At 34.3% G+C, this 14,156-nt stretch overlaps 2 protein-coding genes across 2 annotated transcripts in view; one reads left to right on the plus strand and one right to left on the minus strand.

Moving 5' to 3' along the window:
* Positions 1-3,303: 3,303 nt before the first annotated feature.
* LOC139104438 (pyrimidodiazepine synthase) lies at positions 3,304-4,876 on the plus strand. The gene is made up of 5 exons (XM_070659927.1): positions 3,304-3,521; positions 3,611-3,716; positions 3,945-4,188; positions 4,254-4,469; positions 4,544-4,876. Exons 1-5 carry the CDS (start codon positions 3,497-3,499, stop codon positions 4,673-4,675), a joined length of 723 nt encoding a protein of 240 aa, XP_070516028.1. The 5' UTR covers positions 3,304-3,496; the 3' UTR covers positions 4,676-4,876.
* A 1,495-nt stretch (positions 4,877-6,371) lies between these two features.
* Positions 6,372-14,156, minus strand: part of Usp47 (ubiquitin specific protease 47) — a 30,881-nt gene continuing 23,096 nt past the window's right edge. The window contains exons 11-26 of the mRNA XM_070659778.1: positions 13,142-13,351; positions 12,755-13,055; positions 12,469-12,647; positions 12,124-12,298; positions 11,941-12,062; positions 11,672-11,865; positions 11,390-11,604; positions 11,088-11,311; positions 10,844-11,011; positions 10,272-10,650; positions 9,836-10,198; positions 9,282-9,737; positions 8,961-9,214; positions 8,488-8,850; positions 8,252-8,418; positions 6,372-8,174 (exon numbers count right to left, since the gene is read on the minus strand). Of these exons, the coding sequence (XP_070515879.1) occupies positions 8,024-8,174; positions 8,252-8,418; positions 8,488-8,850; positions 8,961-9,214; positions 9,282-9,737; positions 9,836-10,198; positions 10,272-10,650; positions 10,844-11,011; positions 11,088-11,311; positions 11,390-11,604; positions 11,672-11,865; positions 11,941-12,062; positions 12,124-12,298; positions 12,469-12,647; positions 12,755-13,055; positions 13,142-13,351 (3,921 nt within the window). The 3' untranslated portion in view covers positions 6,372-8,023. The remainder of the gene's footprint in view (positions 8,175-8,251; positions 8,419-8,487; positions 8,851-8,960; positions 9,215-9,281; positions 9,738-9,835; positions 10,199-10,271; positions 10,651-10,843; positions 11,012-11,087; positions 11,312-11,389; positions 11,605-11,671; positions 11,866-11,940; positions 12,063-12,123; positions 12,299-12,468; positions 12,648-12,754; positions 13,056-13,141; positions 13,352-14,156) is intronic.

A 14,156-nucleotide genomic window follows, 5' to 3' on the forward strand; every position in this document is an offset into this window, starting at 1 on the left:
TGTACCCTGCTATTTCTCTATACGTTTGCGTTTGTTTTCTGGATCGCGTATGAAAGACGTGTAACTAGAAGAAGAAAAAAAAAAAAAAAAAAAAAAGAAAGAAAGAGAGGTAACGAAACGACGAAAGGCAACCGAGGAAGAAAAAGAGGAACTTCGTAACTCTTCCTATCTCGTTTCTCGCGCCTCGCGTATGTATGATGTGTGAGCAAGCGAAACCGGGAGAGAAAAAAAAAAGAAAAAAAAACAAAAAAAAAGAAAACGAGTCGAAGGGAACGGCAAGAGACAAAGAACGGTCAGCGGCACGGCGGAGGAGACGGAGGAGGAGGACGAAAGCGAGGGAAGAGAAACGCGAAGGCAGACAGGAGAGAAATAAGCCGAGGAACACACGGTAGGTCAGTCTCGGTTGCCGGCGGTTGGCGAATTGGTCGGGTTGCCATGGCGAAGAGGGCCGGGGTGTTCTCCGGGTGTTCGACGGGGTCCGCCCCAACGGGAAACCCCCATTCGGGAAATTCGTGGCGTCGCCACGCCGAACCATGCCGCGGTGCCGGAGGTTTAGCTCGGCTTGGCTAATCGATTCTGCTACCAATCAGCGCCCGCGCCGTTCCTCCACATCCTCCACCACTTTGCTCTCTATCTTTCTTTCACATTTGCGCGCGCGCCCACGCATACATACATACTCTTTCTTTCTCACTCTGACTTTCTGTTTTTCTCTCTCCGATATGTATTTCGCACACTACCATTATCATGGCCTCCATTACCGCCACGAGCTTCGACTTTACCTAGCAGCCGTCACCTCCACACCCTCATCCCGAATCTACCTTTGTGCATACCCTCCTTTGGCTCTGTTAGCGCTATCAACACTACTTCTAGTTACGTATACGCTCTCTCCTACGTTCCCTCCCCCTTTTCACCGTATCTCATCCCTCACGTATGCTCCCAGATGCACCTCAGGCGGATGCAGTAATGCCCCGTATCGAAGTTAAGAGCACCGATCTCGATGCGAAAAGTGAGCTGCTTCGTCGTTCGTTAATCGAATCTTTCGGAGGAGCAGCGTCGCGTTTTCCCGGAAATAAAACTTTACGCGGAAATAAAATTTGTTTCGCGAACTCCGCCGGGAGAGGCGACAATTAACGTCCCGATATCATCAGAGTCGCGAACGGATAATAAAATCTCACGAGCTATTTATTTTCGCAGGTTGATTATATTTTAAGGAGGCACGACTGTAGGGATTCTGAATTTAGAATTATGGTTTTTAAAGTATTTAAAGAAGCAGAAAAATGATTTACGATTTCCTGCAATGTCCCCAAGAATAAAATAAGAGTTAAGAATAAAGATAATGCATCGAACAGCTAACAAAGTTTCAAGCTATTTAAAAGCTTGAATTATTTTAAAGTCGTATTTTATCTTATTATTTTGCTTTCTTTTGTTCGTGTTTTTTCTAAGTTTCTTTCGCTGTTTAGATTCCCTATTCTAAAGCCGGTAAAAAAAATAAATCTGTTCTATCAGGCGGGCGAAAACAATTGCGCGCAGCATTCGCTCGAATGCCAATTGAAGGTTAGTAAATTGAAGTAAAAGACTTACCCAAGAAATCAGCGACAGTCCGTCTCGTGCGAAGTTCCTGATGCTCCAGGAAGCAGGGCAGCTGGTCCACCATCGTCGCATCCGAGTTCCGGGTCCTCAAGTCTGCGAGATCACTTTCGGTTCGGGAAACGAAGTCGAATTCACTTTCGCGAACAACAGCACAACACTTTCAAACTGCAAGATGACGGCTCGTCGTCTCGTAGATCACCAGTCTCTAGTCCAGAAAAGTATCTGTGGCACAACCTGGCGGCAACAAGTTACAACTGTTTACTGCTCTCGTTACCCAATATCAACTTGTATGAAGGTCCCGCGTTACCTTTTGCAAATGTTCTTTTAAAGTACTTACTGCAGCGGTAGATCATTATCGTGCTCTCTTATGTTCACTGAGAGACAGATATGGCACTTGTAGAGACGAAGGCAGTTAGCGTACGCCGACCACCGGCCGCTGAGAACCACCGAGAACTGTGAGAGAGCAGTCTCACCACTTCCTCCCCTCCATCCTCATCCTTTAGACCCGGCCCAGGAAGTGATGATCGAGAAGGCGTAATGTCTGTAACCGATAAAAAGTCTTAAAACACATTTATTATGCCCGACATATGATAGCAATTGCGCACGGCACGTATTCGTATGCCTATTGAGGGTTAATAAATCGAAGTAATGGACTCACCCGAGAAATCGGCGACAGTCCGTCTCGCCTGTCGTTCCCGATGCTCCAGGAAGCAGGGCAGCTGGTCCATCGTCACCGTGTCGGAGTCCCGGGTCTTTGAGTTCGCGAGATTACTTTGGATTCGGAAACGAAGCCGGACTTACTTTCGCGAACAATTGCACGGCACTTTCAAACTGCAAATGGTGGTTTATCGTCTTACAGGTTTGCCAATTGCTGACTCCGGAAAAGTATAAGTGACTCGACCTGACGGCAACAAGTTGCAACTATTTATTGCTACCGTTACAATGCCAATTTGTATAAAGATCCCGCGTTATCTTTTGCAAATATTCTTTTAAAATACTTACTGCAGCGGTGTAGGTGTTTCATTATCATGCTCTCTTTTGTTCACTAAGAGACAGGCATTCGCCGCGACGAAGACAGCGTACGCTAAGCACCGCTGAGAACCCCGAGAGTGAGAGAGAGAGAAGACAGTCCCACCTTCCCGCCACTTTTCCTCTCCCCCCATCCTCACCCTTTAGACCCGGCTCAGGGAATGAAGATCGAAAAGGCGTAATGTCTGTAACCGATAAAAAGTCTTAAAACACATCCATTATGCCCGACATATGATAGCAATTGTGCACGGCACGTATTCGTATGCCTATTGAAGGTTAATAAATCGAAGTAATGGACTCACCCGAGAAATCGGCGACAGTCCGTCAAGCCTGTCGTTTCCGATGCTCCAGGAAGCAGGGCAGCTGGTCCATCGTCACCGTGTCGAAGTCCCGGGTCTTCCAGTTCGTGAAATCACTTTGGATTCGGAAACGAAGCCGGTCTTACTTCCGCGAACAATTGAACGGCACTTTCAAACTGCAAATGGTGGATCGTCGTCTTACAGGTCTGCCAATTGCTAACTCCGGAAAAGTATCTGTGGCACGATCTGGCGGCAATAAATTGTAACTGTTCGCTGTTATCGCACTCCAAATCAATCGGCGATTTTCCAACACATATGCTTGATCAGCTATTGATGATAGAATAAAAATAAATTGCATAATCATGAACGTAGAAGGCGCATATGTGCCTTGTAATGCAGTTTTTTTTCTCCTTTTCTTTTTTACACGTACGAACGTACGCGTGATATCTGCGCGCAGAAAAGTCCACGCACTGTCATCGATATTTATTCCTTGCTCCACCCGGCTAAACGGAATGCCGAGAGTCATTTAAGACGATAATTTGAAGTTTTCTTAACGTATTCGGCGTACAGGAATCGAAATGAGCGTAAAGCACTTGAGTACCGGTACGAGAGAAGTATTCACGTTGCATAAATTAAATGATTGTCAAGCTTTCATAGCATGTGTACGAAATGTATATTAATATTTCTTTCAGGATCAGCACCGCCGGCTCTCGTACCAGGTAAAATACGGCTGTATAGCATGCGATTCTGTCCCTACGCGCAGAGAATACATCTCGTGCTCGATGCCAAGCAAATCCCGTAAGCAACAAGCTGTTGTCTTTCCTACCTGAAATTGTAGGCATCTCTGCTTTGCTTTTTTCTATGTGCCTCAAAATATACGTAATTAAAACTTTATTGTTAAACATAAATTTAATTTTCAACTAGTTTAACATATTCGTGCATGCACAGAATTTTTCCTTGTATTTTTTTTTTTAACGTTGTATATATTAATTTAACAAAGCAATTTATAAATTCTCTTGCTTTTAGGTATGATGTAGTTTATGTGAATCTAACACATAAACCAGATTGGTTAATAGAAAAGAGTCCTCTTAATAAAGTTCCTTGTATTGAGCTGGAAGAAGGAGAGACATTGTATGAGAGCCTAATTATTGCTGATTATCTAGATGAAGCATATCCTCAAAACAAACTGTACCCAAGTAATCCTTTAGCAAAGGCTAAAGATAAGTTATTGATTGATAGATTTAATGCAGTGATATCAACATTCTATAAAGTATATATCGTTCTCTTGTTTCTTAAATACATTTCTGCAGTCACCTTGCTATATTCAAATTTTAGGGACTGTATGCATTGGAGCAGGATGTATTCAATGAATTATTGACCGGTCTAGAATTTTTTGATCGAGAACTGGCGAAAAGAGGAACTCCTTTTTTCGGAGGCAGCAAACCGGGTATGCTGGATTTCATGATATGGCCGTGGTGCGAGAGATCAGATGCATTAAGGATTACAAAGGGAGAACAATTTGCCATACCTCGTGATCGTTTCTTACGATTGGTAATAATATCATTCGTCTACTGTTGTAATACATATTTATCGATTGAAATAAAATTTTTCTATATATTGTACAGCTCGAATGGAGAGTTGCCATGAAAGAAGATCCTGGAGTAAGTGGTAGTTTTCTGGAAGCCGAAGTTCACGCAAAATATATACGTAGTCGTCTAGCTGGGACGCCTCAGTATGATTTAATAACTAACAACTAAAGATAATCCAGCCTATGGCATATTTCATCTTAAATTTAAGAGAACGTCACTTTTCGTATATTGCTACTGCGATGTATTAAATTACGTTCTACCACTAAAAACGATATCTAAAACAAATGCCAGTTAATATATAAAAAAAACTTTTATCTTGATCGTTATGCTGATTAACATGTGGAAATAAAATTTTTTATACACTAAAAACTACGTTGTTTTAAAATATCTTTTAAGGCGAATATACACTCGATTATATATACATATAAAACATTTTAAACGATATGCAAATTACATAACCTATATACGTATCAGATGCGACAATTTTAATATTATTTGTACATGCATGCATCTTGATATGGATTGAGCTTTAAGTAATGTTTCTATTTAAATATAATCAGTATTTATTATGTTCTTGCAATATGATAATCACAATGATTTTATGTGGCTAATTGATCAATAGTAAAAAAGATATCAAATCTAAAATATTACACTTACATTGCTCTCATGCACTTCATAAAATAAAATTAATATTTATAAAATTTGGCCTTTAAAACTGGTAGACGTAATTATAATAAACTACGTATCCTCTATCGTATATAAAAAATTTACAAAAAAAAAAACGAATAAATAAACATTATATTTTCTTACACATATTAAACGTTTCCGAAAATCATTAAATATACTCCATAAAAAAGGAAACACAAAAAAATTAAGATCACTGTTATCATAAAAGACTTTGAGTTCTCTCTTCTCAAGCTTTGCAATTCCTTTTCGTTTCGCCTGAGAACTTCCTTAACTCCCTCCAGCTCGTTTTCCAATTTCTCTCGATTTTCTGCGGTAAGTAATTTCGTTTTAAGCTTTCTCTCGATTACTTCGACTCTATGTAAAGTATCTTTTAAGCTCTCTTCCACGTGTTCCATCTAAAACATACTGACAATTTAATTATTCTGCAATTTGCATTTGATAAACGATAAGAGAATGACTGCCAGATTATCAGTACCTTGCTAATGATGGTGTCGTTTTGTGTCATTATGCCTAATTAAATACGTACTTTTTATATCTATTTTTCACTCGATATCACTCACAATAAATTCCTCGACACCTTGCACAGTGGTATTTCTATTTGCAAATACCACGCATGTAATACACGTGAGAGAATAAACTAAGGACAGCAAGCTAACTGTACATACATGCTGTGCTGCGTTGGAAGTGCCATCGCGTTCCAAGCTGCTCTCCAGCTCCAAGCATCATATCTAGATACATATCCCTGCATCACGACTATATCGATTTAAGAAAAAAAAAACCCATTTTAAAAACATCGTTTTGGAACCTAAGACGACCCTTGACAAATCATTTTATTAACGTGGTTAGAATTAATTCTTTCAATAATTTTTTTTTAATGTTTAACACGTAGAAAAAAAAATTAAATTACCAGCAATTCTTCAAATCTGAAAATAAAAACTTTAGATTAGACAATTCTTCTTATCGGTTGAATTAATCGTTGATTAGCTAAATGGAATTTTAATCAAAGTTGTTATTATAATTAACAAGTTTTACGTTTTACACTCAGTTCTGAAATAATATATTTATTATGCACTACATATATATATATATATATATATTTTTCTTTATTTTTTGGACGGAAGGATGAAGAGGATATGAATTGGACGGCCTAAACAAGAAAAATCCTAATATTCGAATATTTCATTGTTAATAATTATAAATATAATTTGTTTCATAACTTCAGTGTATTATACAGAGAATAATCTTTGATTGCCAATGGTGATTAGAAAGTCTCAAATTACAATTTGTATATCCTTATTCAGAGAGATGTATTCCACGATCTTACAATTAACTTATCCACAAAAAGGATCAAATATAGCTTACTGCCTTCATCGTGTTCTACCTTACTAAGAGATAGTATCAACATCGACATTCTTTTTTTTTCTTCTCTTTCGTTTTAACGATTATAAAAACGATAATCAAACAGTAGTGAAGCTTTAGCTTCGAATGATAAATAAAACGTTAATAGAGGATAATAAATTAAATAAAGATGCAACAAATAGAACTATTAATTTACCACTTGGTCTAGTTCATCAATCTTTCATCCTTACGAGATAAAAAAATCAAGAAAGCAGCTTCCAAGCGAATAAATATTGACTGCTAAAGCAACGATGGTTACAAACTTCCAGGCTAGAATACTACTACACACACTTTTGGAATCCGTAAGACGTTATTTTTAGTATTTGAGTATTATTATAAATTAAGATAATACAATGTATCGTAACGAACAATAACGAAATGTAATGTATAACATAATCTCTTGAGCTTGGTATACCGATAATATGACAAGGAATAAGAGAATATATAAAAATTATTTTCTTCAGAACAATTCTTGCTAAAATCATAATTTTTTTTTTGTCATTTCCGAATTTATGCACATTATTAGTATACATCGGTTAATTAAAAAGTAATAAAACATATATGTAATAACACATGTTATTAAAAACTTGATTCACACACATTCAGTGATTTGACACACGCCACCACAACACAACTGCCAAATTAAAAAGTTATATAAAAAAAATTAGATTTAAAAACAATTGACAAAATTAATTAAAGTTTAATGAAATAGAAATTTAATGCGCTCGATAAAAAAATGAATTATTTATCGTCAGATAAATGACAACAAAAGCAAGACATATTTTTTACAGTGTGTATGTGTGTGAGCACTTCTTATACTAAATATACGCGACTGCATTCAACAAAAAGCATGAGATACCTTTTTTTTTTTTAATTATTTTAATAATGATTTCTCTATAAACACTAGAGAAAATCAAACAGATTCGCGAAAATAATAAAGTAACAGGAACACAAATTATATTGTCATGCAAAATATTGAAAAATCAATATACATATATAAAGTTTCATTAAATCACAAAATTAATTTTCTTTTATGATTAATTGTACTGCTTAGTTTGATTCTATAGATGGAAAACTGATTCAACAGACCAGGTGATATCGGACATATTTTACACTTCATATAAATTCTAAAAATCTCGAAATCAGGTACGAAAACCGGGATTCCGAATGATGTGTTACTACATAACAATTCATGAATCCAAACACTTTCAAAAATCCAATGGTTTCAAGAAAAAGCCGAAAACTTTTAGGAACGCGGAAGCTTTGAAATGCTGAAGACTCACTAGAACACAAAACATTTGGCATTTGAGGAAATATCGATTTCGCAAATACCCAACACGCAACCATTTTATGTAAAAATGTTTTGTGTTCACATATCTGTCTATTTAGTAACTCATTTTTAGGAGATTGATGCTCTCTTTTTATGGACGATCATTCGGTATCCAAATATATTTTAAGTGCTCTCTCTCGACGTGGACTATAACTCGAAGTAGTAGAAAGCGGCGTTAAGCGTGAATTTTCCTTAAAAGCAATCTCCATTACCTCATCAGCATTCAATTGTTTTGGTTTTTCCCTATTGTCCCTACAAAACCGAAATCGTGCGAGATTAAAAAATATTTCACATGAAATTAACGACAGAGAAATTAAATGAACACGTACCTATATAAAAAGACGGTGCCATCTTCAAAATTCAAAGATAAACTATCGTGATGTTCATTCCAATCATGCTCATTTTGGATTCGAAGCACAGAATTATCACAAGGGAAACTACCTTTTGCCTTTGCGATATCTATATACTCCTCTGGAATATCTGATATTGCCGAAAGCTAAAAAGAAAACAAAAATTTAATTTATTTTATACTATAATTGATATAAATTTTTTTTACGTCACGTACTTTCTTCTTAAGTTCCTCAACAGTTCTATTATCCATAACAATTTCTTGAAATTGCCCCAATTGCAATTTCGCTGGTAACCACCTTTTTACGAATAACACAATTTGATTAGCGTCTGTGACTGTCTCTTTATCTGATAATTCTTGAACGATCATTTCAAATTGCGAATGAAATCGGAGATCTTCAAACTTCTGTTCATTTAGAAATACTTTTGAGGCTGTTTTATAATACTTTTTCCTAAGTCGGCATTTTTCATACGGGATATCTATGTCGTATTTTCTTTTTATTTCTGCCAATATCTCTTTTTTTGCATGACCGACCGTCATATCTTTCGAGACAATCCATTCGCATAAAAATTTATAAGGCTAATAAAAAATTAAAATTAACGTAAGAATAATTCCATCATAAAAAATCTTAATAGCAATAACATATAGAATGTTCATATGTATAAAACTTTGTTTTAAATCGAACAAACCTCAGGGAAATCCATCAATAGTTGATATAATTTTACTTTAAATTCACCATTACGCAAAGCTCGTCCAAGTTTTAGATTAAGTCTCTCACCATCCTCATACGAATTAAGCTGCTCTGTCAAACAGCTGCATTCTGATTCACCAGAATTTGATAAACGAAAAACTTTGAAATACTCCATAGGTACACCCACAAATGGTTCTAAATCTTTCTTTAAAGTGCTCAATTTCATCCTTTTATCCACTAATACTTTAAGTACTGTAAAAATTAAATAATTAAATAAAAAAATTAATTACGAGTTTTAAAATTAATTTGCACAACTTACATTTTTGTTGAGTACTATCTACATATGATGTAGCTCTAAAATAATAATCGGAGTCGTCGTCAATATCCCAGTTTTCTATTTCGAATTGTTTTCGAATTTTACGACTGCCGTCCAAATTACAACTATCCCACGATTGTGGAATAGGCAGAACTTTATCGATATCAACACCTTCTGGAGCATCGCCAACCAATGTTTTATCACTATCGCTAAGGCTACTATCTTCGCTATTACTCTGTTCAGGAGTATTCCATTCCTCAGTTTCCCCTAATTGAGGACTTATATTTCGTATGGTGGTATCCTCATTACGTGTACAACCTTTCGAGATTTCAAGATTATATTTCAAATTGACATCCCAATGTGATTCAACGCCGAGTTTAGATGGACCACTGGTAACAGGCTTTTCTTTTTCTTCGTATTTATCATTTAACAATGGAATATTCAGTTCTTCCAAAGTTTCTGCATAAAAATTAAAACAAATTATAATTTTTGTAATATAAAAATTATAATAAATATTTGACACTTATTTCGTAAATTATTTAAAGAGCATATATTACCTTTACTAGTATCTGGTAACTGAACATGCAGAGAGATAACATGTCTGAATTTCTCTATGATTCTGTATACTGTTGATTCTTGAAAAGATTTATTATTATCTATATCATACATCGTTGATATGAATACTTTATTCGCGCTATAAAATCCTTCAGTTTGTAGATCACTATCATCGTTTTCCACTGGTCTAGTTTCTGGATATTTTCGTAATATTACTTTCATTTGCTTAGGATCCATATTAATAACTTTTCCTACGATTTGTTTATACTCTTTAACACTTTGCGACAATAAACCTCGAATATCGATCGGACCGTCAATTACTTCTTCTCGAGCTACATCTATGACAAATACTTTAGTCGCAACTCCTAAAACGCATTAAAAAAATTTTAATTTTGTAGATAATAATTAATTATACAAAATTAATTATTTTATACTTACCACCTGGTAAATATGTCTCAAATTTTTGATCTTTTCGACGAATTTCTAATAATAAATCAAAACGACGTGAACAACGCCACATACTTCCAACAAGATCAAGATCTCGATCGTCGTAACTACATTCTATTAAATCAGTATTATGTTCATAACTAACTAAACGACACTGATCCAGGCTCACTACGTTCTCGAGACCAAATTTCTTATACGCTTTCTCGGTCGCTTCGGCCCAGGTAATATCAGGCATAACATATAATTTGATATTCATTAATTTTCCTTCTACCGGATGGTGACAATATACTTTCAACCTAGGAATAGACATTTGCTTCTCGCGATTTTTTCTATCATTATCTTCACTTTCCTTCATTTTCTTTAACAGTTCCTAAAATAAAATAATAAAATAATTGTAGACTATAAATTAATATAAAGTATATACGAAATATTTTTTATAAAATAAATTTTTTTAAGTCAAAACATACATCCTTTAATTATTCAAAAATTTTTATTGTTTTAATAAAAATAAATAAATTATAATTATGTTCTATTTTTTTTTTGAATATGTCTTTTTTTCTCACCTGAATATGTTGTGGAAAATCCTGGGTTTGCATGGGTAGAGTATTACGAGCACGATCAATTTGCCTATACATGAGCATGTATGCATTAGTGCTACTGCTATATGCACCACTGTAGTATGCTCTTGAAGGTCCACCACCATACGTTTTCTGAATATCATCGTGAGTTATCTAAAAACATAGTACAATCGACAAAATTATTAATATTCAAAATATAATAAATTATACATTAAATAAATTTTTATACCTGAGTAACGCTTTGGTCATTAAAACATAACCATTCTTGCGTCCTAAAATCTTTTATATACGCATAATAATGACCTCCGCTTGCACTACCGCTGTGAATCATGATTGAGAACAGTTCATACATGTACGGGCCTTTTCCTAGCATATAAGTACTGCGATTTTTTTCATTTTCATGATTATGTGTGGTGCAACTCGATGTCGACGGTCCATTGCTCATATCAATACCTGAAGGTGGACATACACATCCTCTAATAATTCTGAAAATTGTTTCGATAAATAATCACATTTATAATATTATTATACCTTCATCATCGTCTTGATCATGACTGGCTGAATGATTACTGTTGGAAAGGCTGTTGTCGCACGGTGCACAATCATCATCTAAAGTACCGCTATCTGTCGTAGAACTATCATCGCATTTGATACCTAAGCCAATATCTTCTTCACCGCCTGGAGATTCTTGACTCGTTGCGGACGAGATAAAAGAATTTAAATTTAAAATATCCGGAAACGTAACTCTGAAATTACGATAATGTAAAATTATTAAATAATTAAGAATATAATTTCTATTAATAAATTACATACTTATCATTGAGCTTGATTCTATGAAAAGTTTTATAATCGAAGTCAAACCGTTTGAGATGCAAAGTTAATAAATACGGAAATTTTGTAAATTTTAATCCTTTATGCGCATCGCATTTTTTATTGCACTTTTCACAATGATACTGATTAGCTCCTTCTAATGTCTCATATTGAACGAATGCTCTAATTGCTTCCTCCTACGACGAGAGAAAACTTTTCTTTATGTTTGTACGTGTCAATGTTTTTAATCGCAATATAAAAAAATATATTACCACGCTGTTATAAGCAACATTGCTTCCAAACGGCCTAACTGGTAATGGGATATCAAGAAATGTATCTTCTCTTGATTTTTCTGTTCCACATTCCAAACATTTAACGTAATCGGTCATCTTTCCTAGCGACATAAAAAAACAAATTAGATATCTTTAAAACTCACGCATAGTGACATTTTGTACCTTCGTAAAGTCTGTTAATTAAATCTGCCTGTTCTGTGTTTTTAAATTTTTGTTCCAGCGCATCAAACATAACTCTGCAAAGCTCTTGAATATCATGCTGCTGCCATGCTTCAGTAGAATCCCATCCGAAACTTTTAGTTAAAGACGTAGTCTCTACTGCAGATCTTGTGGACGTCTGTTTAAAAATAATTATTATATTATTAAAAATAATTTAAAACATAAAAATCAAATTAGATATTTAAAGATATATTATATACAGGGCGTCAGATTTAAAGCTTTATTTCGAATACCGTGCATATACGTAATTACATAAATGTAGATACTAAAAATATTAAAAACATATACCTGTAAATTAAGAAATAATTTTTGTAATTGATATGGTATGCTTAAAGCTTCATCCTTTTCGGAACCATCCACATATTCCCAATTGTACAACGCATTACGAAATTCTGGCGTCATGTACAACGCTTGAAGAAGACTATTCAAATAACAAGTCATTGCTTGATTGACTAAACCAACGTAACCTTAAAGAAAATTACAATATTAATTAAATATATGTATGCAGATATTAATAAAACATTTTTTTTACGTAAATTTATATTAAAATAATTTTTAAATGGTGCTTACATACTTGTTTCAGTTTTAATAAAACTTCTGTAATTAACTTCTTCTCTACCATCTCTAACATCTTCTCTAACGTCTTCTCTAACAATATTCTCCTCAGTCCATCGTAGCTGAAGGGACGGTGCACCTGTGAGATTATACATTGGCAGAGTATAATCTAGGTTTTTCGGTGGTGGTAAATTAATAACAAACGGTTGTGCTGGATCAACGACAAATAGAGTATTTTTCATTTCAGGTAAACTCGGATCAACCGAGAAATCCACTCCGATCTGCTCTACCGTTTTATCTTTCACGTCAGTTAAGTCGACCTAAATTAAATACGAATTAAAATGTATAATTATGATTACAAGTAATAATAAATATATATATATTAAAAATATATAATTAAAATAACCAATGTGCATGACGATGTGTACAGAAGCAGCCTAAAACTTTCTTGTCGCATATGATAATGTTCTTCAATATAGCTGTAAAGTTCTTTCACGCGTGTTGATACATATAAAGAAAATTTGTCGCTAGTACAAAGCTTATGGTTAGCCTCAAAAGGCATATTAAACTGAACGACACATACTTGAGTCTTTTCACCAGCTTTGCAAACCATGGTCTGTAAATAAAACATAATGTGCATAATTATAAATTTCAATTTAATTAATTATATTTATTAAATCTCTTATTTTTATTATAATTATTAATATTATTTACGATACTTTTACGACAAAACAGTTTTCTAAATAAAATTATAAATTTCAATTTAATTAATTATATTTATCAAATCTCATATTTTTTTATTGTAATTATTAATATTATTTACGATACTTTTACGACAAAACAGTTTTCTAAATAAAATTATACACATAAGTGCAATGCCAATTTCTACTTAACTTTAAATAATATTGCACATTATATGATCATAAAAATAAAAATATTTAAAATAATAATTAATGTTAAATAAAATTAATTTTTAATAAAAAACAAAATTATATTGTTAACGCTAGAACGAAAGAAAGTACATGTACATACTCCACACTTATTAATAGATACGGAATTTGGAAAGGTGATTATTAAAAGCTTATCAGATACTTTTGAGACAAAAATTGGCATTTTGCCATACTGACGGCGGAAAATGAGCAAGATCTACGCAACACAGCAGGATGCTGCTCTGCACGGCATGACACAGTACGGAAAGCCTATAGAACCTCCAGCTATATTTAGAAGGTCTAAACCAAGCTTGTGAAATGGCTCTCTTTTCTGAGATCGCAACCCATCTCTCTTTCTGTCTCTCTAGTTTCCTATTTTATAATTTTTAATTCTCTTTTTTTTATATTTTTTTTATTTCAGAGCAAAATCAAGATTATCAATTATCACGATCGCTTAAAAACTACATACAAACTTTTCAAATTATTTTATTT

This window comes from Cardiocondyla obscurior, linkage group LG07 (genome assembly GCF_019399895.1).
Source record: "Cardiocondyla obscurior isolate alpha-2009 linkage group LG07, Cobs3.1, whole genome shotgun sequence".
NCBI classification, from domain to species: domain Eukaryota; kingdom Metazoa; phylum Arthropoda; class Insecta; order Hymenoptera; family Formicidae; genus Cardiocondyla; species Cardiocondyla obscurior.